Source organism: Bactrocera dorsalis, chromosome 2 (genome assembly GCF_023373825.1).
Source record: "Bactrocera dorsalis isolate Fly_Bdor chromosome 2, ASM2337382v1, whole genome shotgun sequence".
NCBI lineage: Eukaryota > Metazoa > Arthropoda > Insecta > Diptera > Tephritidae > Bactrocera > Bactrocera dorsalis.
In genome coordinates this window covers 50,228,633-50,249,360 of record NC_064304.1, presented here as the reverse complement: position 1 = coordinate 50,249,360, position 20,728 = coordinate 50,228,633, and the positions used below count along the sequence as shown (strand labels likewise).

The following is a 20,728-nucleotide window of genomic DNA, read 5'->3' as shown; positions in this document are numbered from 1 at the left end:
TACAAGACAGTGATTTAAAAACCGTAGTAGATTAAAAAAATGTTTACAAAAAAAAAAAAAAATTTCTCAACCGTGTAACTTCAAATCCGTGTAAGAAAAGAATTGGGTGTATTAGTAAATTCAAAATGAAGCAAAAAAGATAATAAGATAACTTTGTGTGCCTTAAGAATGGAAATTAAAAGACATACTAAAATTAGTGCAAAATTGGTTTACTTTTAATTAGATAAAAAGGTATTTTACTGAGAAACTGTTAAAAATGAACAACATCCACCTACATATAATAAAGAAAACAATGTTTTTTGTTCATTTCAAAAATAATTTATTTTGGTCCAAGTGGATTTGTTTCAGCTAATATTTAAAAATTAGATCGCGTAAATGGGCACCTTTAGCTTTGACAGCTAAATGCACTCTTTTTTCGACATTTTCCATGACTTTGGCCAATGTTTCGGATGATATGGCGGCTGTTTCACGTCGAATGTTGGCTTTCAGTTGAGCTAAGGTCTTTGGCTTATTAGCGTATACCTTGGATTTCAAATAACCCCACAAATAAAAGTCTGGTGGCGTCAAATCTCGGTGGCCAGTCAACATCACCATTTTTCGATATCAATCGCCCGGGGAAAAATGGTCGCAATAAATTGATTGATTATCCATGTCATTTTCGCGAATAATGGGTATCACAAAATCCGTTATCATGGCTCGATAACGCTCACCATTGACTGTTGTCGTGGCTCCATCATCGTCTTCGAAAAAATACGGTCCGATGATCATATTCGCGCAAACACCGCACCAAACTGTTACTTTTTGGTCGTAAAGAGGCTGTTCTTCAATTAATTGAGGATTTTCGGTGGCATAAAATCGGCAATTTTGCTTGTTTACGCCTCCATTCAACGAGAAATGTGCCTCGTCTGACATGATGAGTTTTCGCCAAAAGTCAAGTTCGTTTTCAGCCATTTCGATGGCCCATTTGCCAAAATTAAGGCGTCGCGGATAATCAGCTGGGTTTAGTTTTTGTGCCATTTGAATTTTATATGGAAACATCTTCAAATCTTTATGAATTATGCGTCGGAGAGTGGTGCGAGAGATGTCTAATTCCTGAGAGCGGCGATAACTCGATGTCAATGGAGTCTCCTCAATACTGGCTCGTACAGCTTCGATATTTTCATCAGAACGTCTTGTGCGTTGTCTGGATGCATGACTGGCATTACTGAGATTACCGGTGTTCACAAATTTTGCGTATAAAGACTTAATTGTGTTCTTAACTGGAGCACTTTTCACTTTATTTTTTTTTGCGAAACGCACGTTGAGTTAACACAATTGAAAAGTTATTTTGAATATAAAGCTGAACAATTTCAGCGCGTTCTTTTGGAGTGTACTGTTCCATGGTATAAATTGTCTTCGAATGACGCTTCTAACGCGGTATGACATTAGCCGATTTGTCAGCGCTGTTAAAAGTTACAGCGTTGCCAGATGGGTCAACTTTAAATGGTACTTACATACTTAGGTACACACATATGTATGTATGTATGTATGAAATTGGTGAAATTTTTATCATTCCTACTTGTTAAAAACTTCTAACTAAAACCTCTTTAAGTATGAATATACTTAAAAGAATATCTAGAATTAATGTAAAAGTATACAGTTATAACCCGATAACCTAGCATAAACATTTCAGTATATGGTAGTATCAAGGTGTCGGTAAATGGCTATGTTGTTTAAACTAGCACGCAGTTCCAAGAGGGATTGTACAAAGACTATCAATGATTCGTGCTTATCGACGCTCTTACTCAAAACACTCGTTTTCCGTCGTTAAGCTTATCAGATAAAACCTTTTTTCGACTGCAATTTATACATAGTATGTATTCAATCATTTCAATTTTACTTTTCTTTGTTTACAATTGCATTGCTTATTTGAATAGAGGCGTAAAACTGATGTCAATAGCTACCATACTTTTATTTACTGGCCGAGCTGTTAAGCTTATCTTATAGCATTCCTTATCAGGTTTATAATTTATTAACAAAGCATTCGAAACTTCGAGCTGATAAGGGCTTAATTACCGTCTAGCTATTGAGTAGTGAAGGTCTAAAGTTCTATATTAAAATAAATTGGTTTTAAATTAATATTTTCCAAAAGAAAACATGAATCAAGTCGGCAGAATCGGTGTATTGGGGGGCGGAAAAATGGCTCTTGCAATGGTGAAAGGTTTTCTCTCAGCTGGTAAACATTAAATAAAAATGCTTCAAGAAAATATGATTTCAACTTAATATTTGTTTCGTGGAGGTCTTACAAAGCCCGAGCGCATAATTGCCAGCGTACATCCAGATGATAAACAAAGTTTCATGCAATTTGAGGTAGTGATATTTACATACGTATTAAAATGTTTGGTCATAATATTCTTCTACATGTAATACAAATATGGTATAATCAATCAATCGTTAATTTATTATAAACATTTATGTTATACTATACTAGCAAATAGGCATTGAGACGGTGGTAAAAAACGAACCGGTTGTAGAGAAATCGGATATAGTACTCATATCAGTTAAACCACAGGTGGTGCCTGTTATATTACCCGAAATCAGACCATTGAGCAACAACAAGTTATTTATCTCAATAGCTATGGGCATCACTTTACAGATGTTAGAAGAGGTGAGTTTTACTAAGGACTGAGTGTTATTTATATCGCAAATTCACTGCAATTTACAGCAATTATCCTCAAGTGCGCGAATCATACGTGCGATGCCTAATACGCCGGCATTGGTGAAAGCGGGATGTTCGGTATATGCACGTGGTACAAAAGCAAGCCAAAAAGATGGCGAGTTAACAGTTTCACTTTTGGAAGCGATTGGCACATGTGAAGAAGTGCCGGAAATTTGGTTTGATCCCATTACAGCTCTGAGTGGAAGTGGACCAGCTTACGTGTTCGTTATGATTGAGGCACTAGCGGATGGTGGCGTTCGGATGGGTTTGCCGCGTGATTTGGCATATCGACTTGCCGCACAAACCGTTTTGGGCTCAGGAAAATTGGTACGCGATACAAAGGAACATCCGGGTGTTTTGAAGGATAATGTAACTAGCCCAGCGGGTTCAACTGCGGCGGCGCTTAAAGTTTTAGAAACTAAAGGTATTCAAATCTTATTTTAATTCATCCTAACACTAACTCGTCGGCGACTTTCAAAATAGGGTTTCGTGGAACAGTTGCCAATGCAGTAGAAGCTGCAACCTTAAGATGTCGGGAAATATCAGGCAACTAATTATACTCTATTAATTTTAGTAAAAACCAAATTCTTTAAATATTCTTAACTAATGTATAGTAAAAAGGTTGTGTTTTAAATAAAACTACTAACAATATAATGTGGATAAAATTAATTTTTAAGCTTTCGCCACTTTTTATGTACATACATATAATTAATCGAGATAGATATAGTTGAAATCCGGTTGACTGTCTATCCGTCCGTCCTTAGCTTGAGTAAAACTGTGTTTTAAAATTTGTTTATAAAGCTAATAAATGTAACTTACGTATAGTACATGTATCTCATATAACACAACAACTGAATTAACTCATTCGCTTTGAAAATGGGTAAAATCAGATGAGTCGGTCAATCTGTTAGTATTTTTTAATGGGGAGATTTCAAGATAAACTTTTATGATCAAACAATGGGATTGTGTCAAAAATAGGCAGTATTTCAACTAGTTCCCTTATAGTTTACATAAAGATTTTCAAACATTAGCTTAACACTATACCTCATACATATATTAATCAATCTATGTGGTATATTAATGAAATATATTTCCGGAGATTGTATGCCGCCATACCAAAACTGGTTAAAATTGGGTCAATATATCCACTAGTCTCCATATACCTTATTTATGAATTTGAAACTTTCAGTTAGCTTTATACCGTATATACCGGTCAATATTTAATACATCTTCGTAAAATAAACGTGTGAACGTAGGACAATGGACATATGTATGTACTATGGTTTTACACCGAAAATGTGTGAAATCGAACTACGAATTACCCCAAATTTTCCATCATCTGATAGATATTTTCTCATATATACACTATATTAACTTTTACTGCTTTAATGGAGTGTATATCATATACATACTTCATATACATACTTGTATATCTATTTTGAGCTAACTAGGTAGATTTAAATATAAATATTTCGGCTTAAGTGAGTTTATGGCGCAAAACATGAGTTCAAATGCATACACGATTTTGTCGAATACTTAATTTCAACAGTTTCATACTTCCACAACTAAAACTAATCGAGGTAGATATACTATATATTTAAGTATAAATTATAAATTTATTATTTACAATATTGCTTTAATGCATAAAATATTATTTTTCGTCTTTACTGGCATAGACACCGTTTAAGCGGTTATAGTCGAGTTAACTTAACAACATCGCGCTAGTCGTTTCTTATTTTCACTATTTAGCGCTGATTCGAGGTACCAAGTGCCGCCAGGTCCTTCTCCACCTGACCTATCCAACGGAATGGAAGTGTACTGAATCGAAAACCTACAAAGCTGAGTGTTCTCTTCCATCCCGGCAATAAACAATCAATATTGATAAAAATAATGATACTCTTTTTTTTAAAAAAAATAATCATTTTTAGCTCAACTTTGACCTTGAATAAATTTGACAGAAGTGATTTTTTTGAAAAATTTCCCAGAAACTTTTTGTAGAACGTTCAATTTCCTACAAAAATAATTCGGTGCCGCAGCAATGTGTCAATTGGTTTCGCAAAGAAAAAATTAATTGCAAAAAGTACGAAAATCCCATATTATTTAAATGGGAAATAATGGGAAATAAATCGTCGTTGCGGCACGGGTTATTATCAACATTAAGAGCTCATATGGGTTTCATAATTTTTTTTAGGGCATTTACTAAAAATTTTGAGGGCGCTACAGACTCAAAAATGAATTTGGGAAATAACGGACACCCTAATATACATACAACAAGCAAGGAAGGGCTAAGTTCGGGTATAGCCGAAAATTGTATACTCTTGCAACTTGACAGAATTAAAGCCAGGGAAATACTTTAAGGTGTAAAAACAATCATATAGAGGAAAGCCAGCCGGATGTTCGAAAATCCTGTTATTAGTTATAAAGGGGCTAAGCCAAGTTTTCGCTCAAATCTAACTATCTTAGGCATAGAGATTCACTGAGTAAAACATGCTAGCTCATTTTTATTGCTCGCATACTGACGGTACAAAGTCACCTTGAAGTTCGAAAATTTTTATATTAAGTACATACTATTTAGGTAGCATCATATCTAAAACTGTGGATCAGCAGCCGATATACGAAACCGTATATCCAAAGGTGGCGCTGCCTTCGGAATGTTGGATAAAGTCTGGAGATCAACACATATATCCATACGTACGAAGCTAAAAATATTCGATTCAAGCGTGAAATCCGTTGTATTATAGGGCTGGGAGACGTGGAATATTGCAGCGAGTGCTTTACAATCGGCCACACTCTGCGAAAGCCTCACGACGACATTAGCAGAGCAGCGCTAGATTGGAATCCGCAAGGTACCCGAAGACACGAGAGACCAGCCAACACCTGGAAACGGGAAGTCGAAGCAGAAGCGCAGAGAAGTGGTTATTCTTGGAGAGAAATTAAATGTATAGCTGTAAATGAAATGAATTATAATTTGTTTATTGAGGCCCTATGTTCCATCTAGGAACTACGGGAAAATAAATATATATATATATATATATATATATATACATATATATAGGAGCTAAGGGAAGTATTGGTTCGATATAACATATAATAAACAAACATACAAAACATATAATTATAAGAGAAGAATTATCTCTTAATTTCAGTTATATATATGTACATATATATCACACATTGACCGTCATTTTCGACCAAAAGTTAACTATAGGTAGCGGGGTCAAAATATTTGATATCTAGAACTTCTACAGACAGTGTGAAAATGGATGAAATCAGATTATAACTCCGCTCACTCTCCGTATAACGGTACTGTTCTAAACAACTAAAAGCGCAATAAATCCATAACTAAGTATGCCAGAGGTGTTAAATTACATATACATATAACTGAAATGGTATGCGAGGGCTTTATGGGATCCGGTGTGAAAATTGGACGATGGGCGTGGCACAACCCACTTTTAAATGAAATCCCATATCTCGAGACACAAAAGATCAATTTCGACTGAATTTAGTACGTAGCAATATTTTCATATTCCTATGCCACAGTGCGAAAATGGGTGAAATCTGAAGCACGCCTCCTTCTGATTGACGATTTTGTAATTGATTTAAGAAATGTTTAACTTTAAACTATAATTTTTTTTATATGTACATATTTCCACATTTAATTTACAGCATAAAATCAATACGGTGTTTGCTCATTTTACTAAATTTTTCTACTATTCTTCTGGTTCCACAGGAATTTTGTAGTTTATGTTGAGGAGTGCTTAGCCGGTCAATCTTTTCTGGAACATCTTTGTTCTGAGCCAATCTTGATTCGGTGCAAAGAAGAAAAGGATCGTTCAGCGCTAGAATTTGTGGCTGGCAAAGTGCAGAGTACATGAAGAAGAATACGAATCGACGGATATATATGTACACATACTTATCGCAAATACTGAGGCTTTCTAAGGCAAAAAGCACTTGTGTCCTCGTAGTCATTTTCATTTTCCATGGTTGTTAAAAAGCACTACTTCTGCTTTGAGCTTCATTTTTTGCAATCCTTTGTTTCCGGGTAACATTTTCCCAAAACGTCTTTCTATTCTTCCATTCGCTTCTTTTTGGCAGTACTTGAACGATTTCTGGAAGGGTGACTGTGAATTGATGAAGGGCATCATGTTTTTGTACCTACCTTGTCTCACAAAGCTGCACAATTTTTCTGCCCAAGAATTGAGCTAAAACCGTGTCATAGTTTCTGAGGTCTACATATTCAGTAGTGGGAGTTTGAAAATTTATTTTCCGAATTTGTCCATTTTTGGTTGAGAAATGGGATAAATGAGCGCACTATTTGTGTTAGAAAAAAATCTTTTTATAGAATTATTAGAATTACCATAGAGCTCTCAAATAACATCATTCGTTTTTGGAATAGGAATACATTTTTTCAGTATTTCACAGAATATATAATGTATTTATAGCAATAAAACAAAGTGTACATATATAACCCTATATCTTCCTTTTGTAACTTGCAAATATTAGAGACCGGGAAATTCCTTTAGATGCTGGAGAAATTGTGAATTAATTACACACAAATTTGGTATCCTCTTGACTTATATTGGAGGTGCAGTTAATACGCTCCTAGGGTTACATCAAGGTACCGGAACTTCCAAAATCTTTATATTAGGTAGAAAAGTAGCCCGATTCAACTTAATTTTGACGCACAAACTTACTTTTATCAAGAAAGAATAATCTATGAATTTCAATTATACATGTACATACATATGTATCTCACACATTTTTTAGGTCAAAAGTCAACTGTAAGTACTGAGGTCCACATATTCGATAGATAGTTATATTAGTAAAAGAGTATAAAGTTTGATTAGGAGTAAGGAAATAATGCCCGTATGTTCATTTTTACTACATTTTGTTTATCTAAACTTAATTTTTGTCATCCTCGTGCTTTTGCGAGGAGGAATTCAATGTGCCAACCAATTGTGGTTGACCAGGCGCAAAGAAATGCGGGAGGTTCTTATGAATGAATTTGTTTTTGTTGTAATATGAAATATTTAGAATGCTATGGGTCAATGATGGAGTGTTTGGGGTTAAGAAGATTTCGGTTTTGTAGTTTTTTCGAATATTCTATTTTCTATATTGAGAGAAATTCATACATACAAGTACATAAGTATATTGAAATATATTTGTACAGGAAGTCAATTTTAAAAACATTTGCATACATATTGCTTAAGGGATCGTCTCAGTGTGAAATTTTCGAGAAATCAATTTTTTTATGTTATGTTGCATTATCGAATAGTATACACTGTAACACGCATTCTCTCAATTTTTGAAATAGAAATTCAGAAATTCAAATTATTAAGGTTAATACAGCGTTTATTGTAGAAAGGGAACAGGGTGGGAACGCAGCGACTACTCAATACTTCTCATAATTGTGGTTTTCAAAACGGTTTCTACTTTCAATAGAAGAGTTTTGAAGATGACTATTTCCAATTTGGAGAGAACATTTTTAACGTCGTTCGCTATCGCTATTTAGCTTTTTTTTTTGCTACGAAAAATTGTCGAAAAAAGGGCCAAATTCGATCATTTATGTTCAAACCGCCACCATTTTGTCAAATCTCAAAAAAAAAAGCTTCCATATCACAATAGCGCGTTATCGACTTTCCTACAGATTAATAATCTTTCTGAAATTTTTGTTTTAGACCAAACAGTCGTGGACATCGTACAGGACTTTATTTTCTTATATGTCATTTCACACTCTTCTTATCCGAGGTGCGATCTGTGTAGCACAATTTTACATTGCAATATGAAGATTTTATCAGATGAATTTTATTTTAATTTAATCTTCTCTTTAATGAGGGAATGACTCATTTTATAAAAGTTCTTGAATTCATTATATTTGTTTAATTTATTTTGTATTATTTGTATTTTCTTTCAGTACATGCCGAAGGACATCCGGACTAACGGTTGCCAGGTGGTGAAAACTTTCTTGGAACACTTTTAGATTGGTGTTCAAAACTTTTTTTGACAGCACGAAAAGGAGGTGCCTTTATGCCACCTCGTGACTAGAAAAGACTAGAGAAGGCACAAACCTTATAAGAGTGTACAGCTGCGGGCGCAAGCCAATGATATTTATGTATATCATTGGCCTTAACATCCACGTCGTTAGTTAAGCTTTCTCCAGACTGGACAAAGAAGCAAAGCAAATGGGTCTGGCAGTGAACGAGGGCAAGACGAAATATCTCCTGTCATCAAACAAACAGTCTTCGCACTCGCTACTAGGCTCTCACGTCACCGTTGACAATCATAGCTTTGAAGTCGTAGATAATTTTGTTTATCTTTAAACCAGTATAAACACCACCAACAATGTCAGCCTGGAAATCCAACGCGGAATAAGGTTTGCCAGCAGGTGCTACATCGAGTAGACAATTGACGAACAAAAACCAAACTCTATAAGTCACTCATTATTCCCGTTCTGCCATATGGAGCAGAGACATGGACGATGACAACATCTGATGAGTCGACGTTACGAGTTTTCGAGAGAAAGATTCTGCGAAAGATGTATGGTCCTTTGCGCATTGCCAACACAGTTTAGCGAATTAAGAGACAGCGGCTACGCTGGCTAGGCCATGTTGTCCGGATGGACGAAAACACTCCAGCTCTGAAAGTATTCGACGCAGTACCCGCCGGAGGAAGCAAAGGAAGAGGACTCCGTTGGAAGGACCACGTAGCGAAAGACCTTGCTGCACTTGGAATCTCTTATTGGCGTCAAACAGTAGTAAGAACGACTGGCGCGCTGTTGTAAGTAAAAGATATGTATGGATATCTATCTCTTAAAAATTCATTATTAAAAAAATTTAATTTTATTCGCTTAACTGTGACTTGATGTAAACCGTAACTCAATTATAAAATTAAATACATTAAATAACAAATAGTCTATAATTATGTACAATTAATTTTTGAATATCTAGAACTTCTTTTTCTTTTTGATACGATCTAGCTCGTTAAGTTCACCTTGTTGAATCGAAGCTTCTTGATAAATACGTTTCACCTTCTCCTTGCGCTCCATGTCACTGAAAATTTTAAACATTTAAAATCCAACTCAAATATATGAATATTAACTTTAATACATACCTTTGAATTTGTTGTTCTATACGCATCTTTTGTAAGAACTCAGTGTCTCTTCGGATTTCTCTAATAGCACCTTTAGTTTCACGGCGTATTTTATGTACCAACTTGACCCTTTCCTCTTTATCCTTCGTTAAGCGTGGACGACGTTTGTCATCGTAAATTACTTCAATTCGCGGCTCAAGAAGTCGTAGTGCTTTAGGTTTCTTTTCAGGCGGTACAATTTTAGTTAATTTTTTTTTAGAAACCCTTTCTAATACCGATTTGGCTGCTTTGAAATTCGTGTGCACGAATTCGGGATATATATCTAAATGTACACGATCAAATAACTCCAAAATGGGTATTGCCAAATAGTTCGAACCAATATTTTCTTCGAGATTAGAAATAATGTCTTTTATTAGTTTCAGTGCTATATTCAAAGCACGAATTTTGAAGTCAATGGAAAATGTAGTCAAAACTAAGTCGTCTGATTTCAATAACTCCTCATTTAATATCTCTTTCTCTTCAATTTCAGCAATAGCCAAAAGTTTGCTCATCGGTCCTGTACTCTGAAATGGTGGCACAATTCGTAACACTTCGACAGGTCGTTTGGGTATACTCAAATATACAATGCCAAGTAAAAAATTCAATGCTGCTGGTAAAAAACGTTTTGACAAACGAGAAAATTCAAAGCAAATTGTTACCAAAAATAAACCACCTGCTACCTCCTGCCTCGTCCTTATACGAGCCTTCGATAAGACATGTTGTATAAAAATATAACAGGGTGTAACTACTGCGTGACGAAAGTCTGATGTGCTGCAGTAATTTGATACAAGCTTTAGAAATATAAGCGTCTCTAGTGGAGGAAACAATTTAATATTCTTTATATAATTATTGTATTTTTCTTTGATAACGTCCAACAACGTATTTGACAGTTTATCTGGTATCATTTGGACTAGATCGTACATGTGAGGATTGAGAATATCCAATATTTTGAATTGTATTTGTATGTCGTCTTGAGTAGCGTCAGTAAATAATTCATTTACATACTGCAAAAGGAAGTCGAACAATTTGCTAATATTATCCCTGTTGTTTATGCCATCTAGCTTTGGATGATTACATTTTATAAGGCGCTCAATAATGATACCCTGTTCCTCCGGTTTACGCTTATGCAGCAATTTATTGAATCCCTCGTAATTATCGGGAATATCCATCGTATATGGTAAATCATCATTTTCATTAATGTATGAATTCGGCATATTGTCATTTTTACTTTCAGCAGTTTTAATGTGTACATTTTTTTTTGAATGCACGCTTTTTTCAAGATCTTCTGTTTCAGATTCGGAGTCAGTTACTTTCAAGTCACTTAAATTATCGTCGTCATTTTCATCTTTATTGGAGTCATTTTCATATTCTGATTCCTCTTCTGAATTTTCATCATCTTTGTCCTCTTCATTCTCTTCCTCATTTTCGTCAAGTTCGACCGATTCTTCCTCCAATCCTTTGGAAACATTTTCCATCAATTTCGTTCCCAACTCACCTATAAAAGGTGTAACAAATAAACAAGTTGAAATTTTAAATCGAATAACTTACGAACCATCTAGATTATATGCTAACGTTTCATCTTCCTCTTCGACCGAATAACCGAAATAACCATCATCTAGCGCATCGGCTGAACGATGTTCAGTCTGTTTTGTATTAACATCGACGATTTCTCCGTCTCCATGCATTCGTTTTAGCCGCTCTTTTTCCAATTCTTCTAATCTCTTTCTTTCTTGTTTAGCTAAATCTTCTTCGGATAAAAGTTTATCAGAAACTACTCCCCTAGGTTCAAAAATCATTTCCTTCAAAGCCTTATCATAATCATCTGGTTTAGACTTTTCCAGCATCTCTTTTTTAGATAATTTATCCACTAATCCGAGTAACTCTTTGTAATTAGAATCTAATTTTTCTGTTAAGCTATATATTTCGTCTTTTTCTTTAGCTATTTCTATTTTCCTTCGTTTTTGTTCAGCTATCATATCTTCTATCGCCGACTGCCGATCTTTTGACAATTCGGAGTCTCCGCCAAAATGTGCAGCTCCAGTGAACTCAGCTATAAATAATTTAGAATTATGTTACTTAATTTCATATATTATTTTATATAAAGATATATAGATTAAACAAACCATTTAATTTATCATCCTCCAAATCTTCATCGTCAGAACGTTCGTCACGGAAATGTTCGATCTCTTCCAATGTTTGACCTCGATGTGTCAAAATATCATCGTCATTTAAGTTAAACCTAGACGCTTTATTTTGTTTCAGCTGCTCTACTCTTGCTGCCACAAAACGTGCATTTATAACATCTTCACTCAGTTGATCACTGTTTTGAAATCTGCCTATTCTTCGGTCACGAAATTTGTTGGTTTTGTGCTTATTTTGATATTCAACCGCAAGTGTTTCTTTACGCTTCTTAACGGCTTTCGCTCGTGATACACCAGGTAAACCTTTATCATGCTTGCAAGTGCGTCCCAGAATTTGAAACTTTTCTTTGTTTACATGTACCTCGAATGGATTTAGTCGATTTGATGTTGCCGGTTTAGCTGATGCAAAAGGGTTTGTTTGCTTTGCTCCATTGGCTTTTTTCGAGTATACTTGATCCGCTAGTGCTTTTTTGTTTTTCCTTACTTTTGCCATAACTTTATTAATGAAATGTGACGAATATATTGGGGTAATTAACTATTTTAGAGGAATGAATTTCAAGGAAATATAATTTTTATTTAAACACTCGCACGTGGAATCACTACAGAGTTGTATCCTATATTAGTGGTGACTGCCGTAATGAGCAAAACTGATGATACTTGAATTGTATGTTAGTATGTTGTATGCCAATAATAAATTAGCTAAAATTTAAGACTATACTTTTTTAATTGTTTTCTAAAGTATTCCTTTTTGATATTGAAATAACTGACAGCGAAATAATCACAGAATAAAAGTACTTGATTTTGTTCCTTTTACTGAATAAAGACGCCTGTCACACATTCTTTATTTATTGTGATAATTGGATCGTGATCCATACTGAGAATTGATAGATCGCGCTTCAAAATACCATGTAAATTTTTACCACTCCAGTATTTATTTACAAAAAGATATTTTTATAGGTTTGTCAAAATTTAGCTTTGGAGGAAAAAGATGCAGGAATCGTTGTGATAAATTCACCAGGTTTTTGAAAGTGCTAAAATTATGTTACAAAATGTACTTAGTCCATCAATATTGCTTGTACACCAAAGGATCAATAAATATCGCGGTCCTAGACAAGGGGTAGTTCAGGTGTTATGCACATTTTTATAATTTGACCAATCTGGCAATACTTAACACATTAAATTATATATCAACTCTGAGTTCGAAATCTAATATTCGTATATTAATTTCGAAGGTGTGCGGAAAATCGGTCAAATTTTCATAGCGTTAAAATTCTTACGAGTTTGGTTTGTGACAAAAGCATAATAACAAATTTGAAAATATTGATAATTTCTGTTTCAAATTGTAATCTTGCTTAGTTGGAGTGTGATTATGAGTGAAACACCTCCGCATTCGAATGTCGGAGAAATGCATCCTCCTCAGACCGATAATGGCTATGGCGAACGTGATTACCGTGCAAAGCATGAAAATTCAGAGCGTTCCCGTTCCAGTTCAAAAGACCATTATAGCCGCGATGTAAGAGATAAGGATAAAGGACGAGAACGAGATAAAAAGAAGAGGTAAGTTTTTATGTAATTTTGTATGTTATTGTATTGATATATATTTTTTAAAAGGGATAGATCTCGGGATCGTTATCGCGAACGGGAAAGTAAAGATCGCGATCGGGATCGCCACTACGAAAGGGAAAGTAAAGACCGTGATCGGGATCGCCACCATGAGAATCGTGAAAAAGATCGCCATAAGAGAGAGAGGGATCGAGATCGCAATAGAGACCGGGATCATGAACGTGATAGAGAAAGAGACCGTGATCGTAAGAGGGAAAACTATGAACATGACAGGGATCGAAATTCTCGTTCTCGTCGAAGTCATTCTAGAAGCCACTCGCGTCGGAGTCGATCACGAAGTAACGATTACGATAGTCGAAGGAAACGCCGTTCACATAGTCGTTCTGATAGACGTGATCGACTTCGTGATAGTAATCGAGGGGGCCGGTCGAGAAGCCGTAGTTATGAAAGTCGTAGGCATGATCGTAGCAGCAGGGAACGTGAACATAGTCAAGGAAATGCTGTGGATTCTGATTTTCGTAGCGGCAGAGATCATCGCATGGATACAATAAAAGAGGAGTCCCGTGAAAAGGGATTTGATTTAACCCAGACTATTCAAGAATTGATGAATAGTACAACTTCAACCAAAAATTTTGCTGCTCTATTTCAATGTTCCAATAGTAATGATTCCTGCAGCAATGGACCTTCTGAAAATTCACGTAAGTGGCCTATCTTAATTGTTACAGTTAGTATATCATTGTTTAACGAAGTGCTTTAACATATATTTCTTGTAAAAATTATAACAGTTATATGCTAGTAGTCTAATCTGAACAATTTGTTTGTGTATTGAAACTCTGCTTTGAACAGTAATATATATATATATATATATACTCTATTATATTTTCGTGCAGATACTTGTATCTTGTCGAATAAAAAAGGTTTGCATACAAGAATTTGATTTTGATCGATCGTTTGTATGGAAGCTATGTCGTAGTTATAATTATTAAATTAACTTATGTATTTCGTAAAGTTACATTGTCAAAAAAAGTTTTCCATACACGGACATGAGTTTGATCCTATGCCTTGACTTCCATAGCTTATAACGGTAAGATGATGCTGTTATCGTGCTTATTTTTTTGTCGTTACTACTTACAATAACCAAAATGGATTTGACACACATTTGGTTAATTATTAAAACATTCGTTATTAATTAGCAAATATGAAAAAATAAATTGTTTTAACTGTAGCAGCTAAATAAAATTAAACTCGATCGACCCGAACTCGATTTTTTTTTTTTTTGTACTAAGAAACCCACATACCAAGTTTCATCGAGATATCTCAATTTTTTACTCAAGTTACAGCTTGCACGGATGGACGGACGGACAGATAGTCAACCGGATTTAAATTTTTCTCATCATAACTCTGTAGCAACTAGTTGCAAGTGTATAAAAATGGGTTTAAATTTGCATAGTACTCTGGAAAAAAGAAGAATGATTTTTGATCTACACAAAAGGCAAAAATACAACTCAGATTACCAAATTATGGTATATAACGGCATAAATTTTATTAAAAGTGATCCTAAATTGCTGAAAAAATAAAAAATAAGCAAAACTCCTACACGAAAAACAACGGAAACTATTTATGCTATGCCAATATAAAAATTCAATTTGTTTTCTGTGTATATTATTAAAACGCCGTTTTATTGCATGTATTGTAATTTTCCGAATAATTATTTTGTTTGGGATTAAAATCCTAATATGTTTTTATTTTTTTTTTTATTATTTTAGAAGACGATAGTGATCGCAAACGGCGTAAAAGATCAAGATGGGGAGGTACTGAAAATGACAAGACATTTATACCTGGTATGCCAACAATCTTGCCCCCAACGCTGGACTCTGCACAACAAGAGGCATATTTAGGTAACGTTAAAATAAAAGCATTTTAATAACGTAGAATTAAGCAAATTTAGACACTATATGAATAGTTCTAGCTTTAAGTATGAAGTTACACTAAAAATAATCATAGAGAAAAACAGGAAAATTTCATCGATCTCCATATAAACGTACCCTGATTGCGCCTAGCCAGATAAGCGTCGAGATAGCAGTCAACGGCAGCCGAGAATCAATTTTCAAATTATCTATTCTTTTATACAGCCCTTTATTAACATATTGTTTACTTTAAAGGAAACTACAAAAGAATTCATATCCGTAAACGGCCATCATGTTTGGGTTTAGTTGGAATATATACCTTAAGTAAATACTTTTCTTAAGCAGATGTTGTTATGCTAATCAGTTTTTTGACAAATTTTAAGGTTTAACAGCCAACTCCCGTCCGTATGCACAGGATGCACGGATCATATCAGACTTACCATTACGAGAAGCGAAAAATTGCTATCTTAACTTAAAACACGTGGAAATTTGAAGTAGTATCTTTATAGTAAATTGAAACTTATAATTTGTGCTCTAATAACATTGTTGAATTCACGAATAATTATAAAATTTTATTAGTTTTACCAAGAAATATGTAAGTATTCCTAAAGGAAGAAACTACGCTTGTGTCATGAGAGGCATTAGGCAATTTTTGCGGTAGCTGACTAATGGCCAAATATAATCAAAACCATATGAAACATCGCAACAATCTGCAATCCGCATATACACAGTTTTATACAAAAATCTAATAATTAATTTATCCTTACTTTGTCTTTATATACAGTTACTGAAATATTCAAGTAAATCATTTTAACGTCTACTAATATTGAGGCATGCCTCAATTCTTTCTCTTTTTTCTAATCCGATTTAATTGCAGTTCAACTAGAAATCGAAGAAATCAGCCGCAAATTGCGCACCGGAGACCTGGGAATACCGCAAAATCCAGAAGAAAGGTTTGAATTACTTTGTACACAATCACTCACAGTTGCTTTCTAATACATGTGCAGCCTAGCAGGAAGCATCAACTTCGCGCTATGACCTCTATGGGGATGACCTCTATGATTGAAAAATAATCAGGTTTAAGTAATGCTTTAATAATATAAAGCATTACCGAATGTTTGATAACATAGATAATATTCGTGTCAATTTGAACCAGGGATTCGGGCATATTTTTTCAATCTCTCGAACGAAATTGTTCCATAAAAGATGGATTTATGTAAATATTTCATAATTAAAATGTTTTTGAGAAATATATAAAAACTAGGAGAATATTTTGAATGTTATTTGGATGTTAAATTACTCGTAAACAGTTTTTCTTCCTCAAATTCAAGTTATATTTACTACGATATACATACATTTATTTGCATATGTAGCTAAAATTGGTAGGTAAATCTATCCCTTACACTCGTCAGAAATTAGTTTATTTTTGTAAGTTTTGTGATTTAATTGTGGATGGGAATTATAGCTAAGACATTGATAATAGTTTTATTTTCATTTCAATTTACTTAAATCGATTCCTACTAATAAAGACTAATTTTCTTTTTCATGGCTATGAGGAGAATAAGACAGTAAAGCCAAAAGATTAAATTTCATCGAGGCTCATGAACGATTATTTAATCACGATTTCTGAATTAAATCGGGGTAAAATATGGCGCTGTGCATCGGTCAAAGTTAATAATTAATATACGCTATTAATTAAAATTTTTCTCTTTTACCCCCAGCAAGAGTGAAACGTATCCAGACGGTTCTTTATTCCAATAATGCAAAATTAATTTTCAGAATATGTATAGGAATTTAGATTAAGTTATATATATAAATATGATAATACAGCCTATAATTATTATTTTTCAACTACATGAACAACTTCATACGTATTAATTGTGCGCCTTCAGAAGTAGAATACTAAAAATTGCAATTAAAAAGGAACCAATTTTTATTTGTATCTTTCACAGGTCACCATCACCTGAGCCAATTTATAGTTCCGATGGCAAACGGTTGAATACACGAGAGTTTCGTTTCCGCAAACGGTTGGAAGAACGTCGTCATCAATTGATACAGAAAATGCAAAGCGTTAATCCGGAGTTCAAACCTCCAGCTGATTACAAGTAATATACGAAATAAATATATTTATATTGAGTATTTTGTAGTATGACATTTTTTCCGTAGGCCTCCTGTAACACGCGTTAGCGACAAAGTCTTGATACCACAAGAACAACACCCAGACATAAATTTTGTTGGTTTGCTGATTGGTCCACGCGGAAATACTTTGAAAGCCATGGAGAAGGAAACGGGAGCTAAGATCATAATCCGAGGCAAAGGTTCCGTAAAAGAAGGGAAAGTCGGTCGAAAGGATGGCCAACCCTTACCAGGTGAAGATGAGCCATTGCATGCATTTATTACTGCACCTAATCCAGAGGCAGTGAAAAAAGCTGTGGATAAGATTAAGGATGTTATTCGTCAAGGTATTGAGGTTCCGGAGGGTCACAATGATTTGCGTCGTATGCAACTCCGAGAATTGGCACAATTGAATGGTACTTTGCGCGAAACTGATTGTCCACGTTGCACAAATTGTGGTTCAAGCGAGCATAAGTCATGGTTGTGCCCGGACAAACCCAATGTGACAAACAGTATCGTTTGCACTTCCTGTGGTGGAGCAGGTCACATATCAAAGGATTGTCGTAGCAAAAGACCCGGGGCCGCTGGAGAAGCAACTACTGAGGACTCTCAAGCGAAAATTGATGAAGAGTACATGAGTTTAATGGCCGAACTGGGCGAGGGACCACCACCAAGTGCACAGAAAGCAAGTGTTGATCCTTTAGCGCAGGTGCACTTAAATCGTGGTTATAGTCTATTTGATAAGAAGCCAGCGCAAACATTAGCGATTCAAGCGCCACCACCCACTATTGCCCAACCGGCCCCATCGACTGCACCGATAATTCCCACTGGGCCACCGCCTCCCCCTATTCCTCCAGCTTGGGGTGGTTCAGCTGGTCCAATGCCTCCGTTAATTCCGCCGCCATGGATTAGTGCACCACCACCGCCACCTGGTAACGAATCGTTACCACCACCACCAATACCAGGCGCATCATTACCACCACCTCCACCTGGAACCGGTCCAATGCCCCCACTGCTTCCTCCGCCTCCCGGCACCCAAGCACCTTTGCCTCCATGGACGCCACCAACTCCGGGAGGTATGATGCCACCAGGGTTCGGTGGGTGGGGTGCTAGTTTCATGCCAGCGCCACCATGTGTACCACCACCACCCCCTTGTGCGCCACCACCGCCTGGAATGCCTGCTCTAAATCAACCACCACCACCACCGCCACCATCTAATTAAATTTGATTTATCCATACAGAGACAGCATTGATAAAACTAATTAAAAAACGTCAATTGCTTTAACAGATTTCGCTTTGAAAATTAAATATTTGGAAAACTGTTCCGCAATCCCTAAATATATATTCACATAAATATATAAAGTTTTAAAACGCAAAGTGGTAGTTTTTACTAAGTTTATTTTATTCACCAAATAAAGCTATGCTCAACTTAGCTGTGCAGGACTTCATACATCTTTACTTTTTTTTTGTTTCGCCTGACTACAACAATTATAAATTGCAGTAGTGAATTTTAATCGATGAAAAGAAAAAATTATGCTTATCCGTGCTTTTTGAAATATTCCTTCGAATCAGCTACGTCTGGCTTGATTGTATCTGGGTTCTTATCTGGGTGCCAATTTGCTGGACAAACCTCGCCGTGTTCATCCACAAATTGGAATGCCTTTATGAGGCGTAGTACTTCGTCCACTGAACGACCAACCGGTAAATCATTTATAGAGTATTGACGAACGATACCATTGGGATCAATAATAAAGGTGCCACGCAAAGAAATACCTTCATTATCTAATAGAACGTCATAATCACTAGAAATCTTTTTTGTTAAATCAGAAAGAAGAGGGTAACTTAGGCCGCCAAGCCCACCATCTTTACGATCGGAGTTGCACCAAACCAAATGACTGAAATGTGAGTCCACAGATACCCCAACTACTTCAGCATTTAATTTCTTAAATTCTTCGATGCGTTCGCTAAATGCAATAATTTCAGTAGGGCAAACGAAAGTACTAAAAGAGAAAATAATTAATTTTTGCATAAGAGGAACAAAAATTCAACAAAGAGCTTACAAGTCCAAGGGGTAAAAAAATAAAACTAGGTATTTTCCTCTGAAGTCTGCAAGCTTTATTTCTTGAAAGTCATTGCCCACAACGGCCAAACCTTTAAAGTCCGGTGCGGGGCGTTGCACTTTGACGGCCAGAAGTGAAGCAGCTGTAATATATGTAAATACAAATAAGGTTACAGATATAGTTTGTTCAGTTATAAATATATTTTATACAAATTTATTTTAATTTTTGAAGATCTTACTTTGATGTAAAAGCCGGCTAGCAGCTATTTGTTGTCGACCCGCCTTTTGGCATAAAGTTGGAAGCTAAACACGCCAGAAAAACATAAGATAATTGCAATTACGTAATAACGATCTAGTATATTTTTGCCTCACATTATTGGACTTACTTTTCGGAAAAGCGTCCTTGCCAGGAACGACATTTTGTTGCTATCTGCTAAGTTATATTTATCGCAATTTTTTGGTAGAATTTGTTAATACACAACTATTGTTGAACTTATTAATATTTGTTCGAGATTGCGCCGGCGCCTCTAAAATGAAAGCTCAATCAGAACAAACAGCTGGCAAAGGAGGTCTCCCCAATGGCAAGGGTGTTGCAATTTAAAGTATTTTTCTTTGATTCTTATGGCCCATTCACATACAACTTTTTTTGTTTTGATTGACAATCATATTTTAACAAAGCATCAAAGAAAGCAAAGGGTATGCCAGAATAAACACTTTGCTTTCAATGCTTTTCTCGGCACGATTACGATTCTTTTGGCGCCGCGATTTGAGGGTATAAACGAAAAGAGGAGGTCCTCAGGATTAAAAAATGTATACACTTATAATATAATATTGCCAAAGGAATACCTCGAAAATTTTGTTCAGAGCAAATGCCTAAAGGAAAGCGTTGCAAAACCCATGCAACTTCCTTCCAATTGTTTGCAAACATACTTGAAAATTTAACTTCACTTTGCTTTGCTTCGCCTCATTGTGAACGAAATCATACGAATTGCTAATACTGAGCTTTTCTCTCAGAGCGAATGTCTGAAGCAGAGCGAAGCAAAAAATGCATCCAAAAAGATACACATCTGCCGCAGGCTGTTGCTGAGATAAGTATGTCATAAAATTTATAACTTTA

General features: G+C 35.4%; 4 protein-coding genes across 6 annotated transcripts; 2 read left to right on the top strand and 2 right to left on the bottom strand.

Annotated features, from left to right (window-relative positions):
• The first annotated feature begins 216 nt into the window (after positions 1-216).
• LOC105233770 (pyrroline-5-carboxylate reductase 1, mitochondrial) lies at positions 217-3,354 on the top strand. Of its 2 annotated transcripts, XM_011215928.4 has the most exons (5): positions 1,989-2,215; positions 2,279-2,349; positions 2,471-2,647; positions 2,705-3,122; positions 3,182-3,354. In XM_011215928.4, the coding sequence occupies exons 1-5, from the start codon at positions 2,137-2,139 to the stop codon at positions 3,250-3,252; spliced, it is 816 nt and encodes a 271-aa protein (XP_011214230.2). In that variant the 5' UTR covers positions 1,989-2,136; the 3' UTR covers positions 3,253-3,354. The 2 variants fall into 2 exon arrangements, with proteins under 2 accessions (XP_049304910.1, XP_011214230.2); XM_049448953.1 differs by lacking the exons at positions 1,989-2,215; positions 2,279-2,349 and adding an exon at positions 217-231.
• A 6,145-nt stretch (positions 3,355-9,499) lies between these two features.
• LOC105233771 (nucleolar protein 14 homolog) lies at positions 9,500-12,724 on the bottom strand. Its single transcript, XM_011215929.4, has 4 exons — positions 11,950-12,724; positions 11,379-11,876; positions 9,809-11,321; positions 9,500-9,747 (listed from the first exon to the last, which is right to left on the bottom strand). Exons 1-4 carry the CDS (start codon positions 12,458-12,460, stop codon positions 9,642-9,644), a joined length of 2,628 nt encoding a protein of 875 aa, XP_011214231.1. The 5' UTR covers positions 12,461-12,724; the 3' UTR covers positions 9,500-9,641.
• A 446-nt stretch (positions 12,725-13,170) lies between these two features.
• Positions 13,171-19,024, top strand: LOC105233773 (splicing factor 1). Of its 2 annotated transcripts, none has more exons than XM_011215932.4 (6): positions 13,171-13,524; positions 13,585-14,228; positions 15,297-15,428; positions 16,315-16,390; positions 17,390-17,542; positions 17,604-19,024. In XM_011215932.4, the coding sequence occupies exons 1-6, from the start codon at positions 13,337-13,339 to the stop codon at positions 18,772-18,774; spliced, it is 2,364 nt and encodes a 787-aa protein (XP_011214234.2). In that variant the 5' UTR covers positions 13,171-13,336; the 3' UTR covers positions 18,775-19,024. The 2 variants fall into 2 exon arrangements, with proteins under 2 accessions (XP_011214234.2, XP_029404200.2); XM_029548340.2 differs by having other exon boundaries at positions 13,579-14,228.
• Positions 18,934-20,199, bottom strand: LOC105233772 (peroxiredoxin-2). The gene is made up of 4 exons (XM_011215930.4): positions 19,998-20,199; positions 19,851-19,914; positions 19,613-19,754; positions 18,934-19,552 (listed from the first exon to the last, which is right to left on the bottom strand). Exons 1-4 carry the CDS (start codon positions 20,028-20,030, stop codon positions 19,090-19,092), a joined length of 702 nt encoding a protein of 233 aa, XP_011214232.1. The 5' UTR covers positions 20,031-20,199; the 3' UTR covers positions 18,934-19,089.
• Between the last annotated feature and the right edge of the window lie 529 nt (positions 20,200-20,728).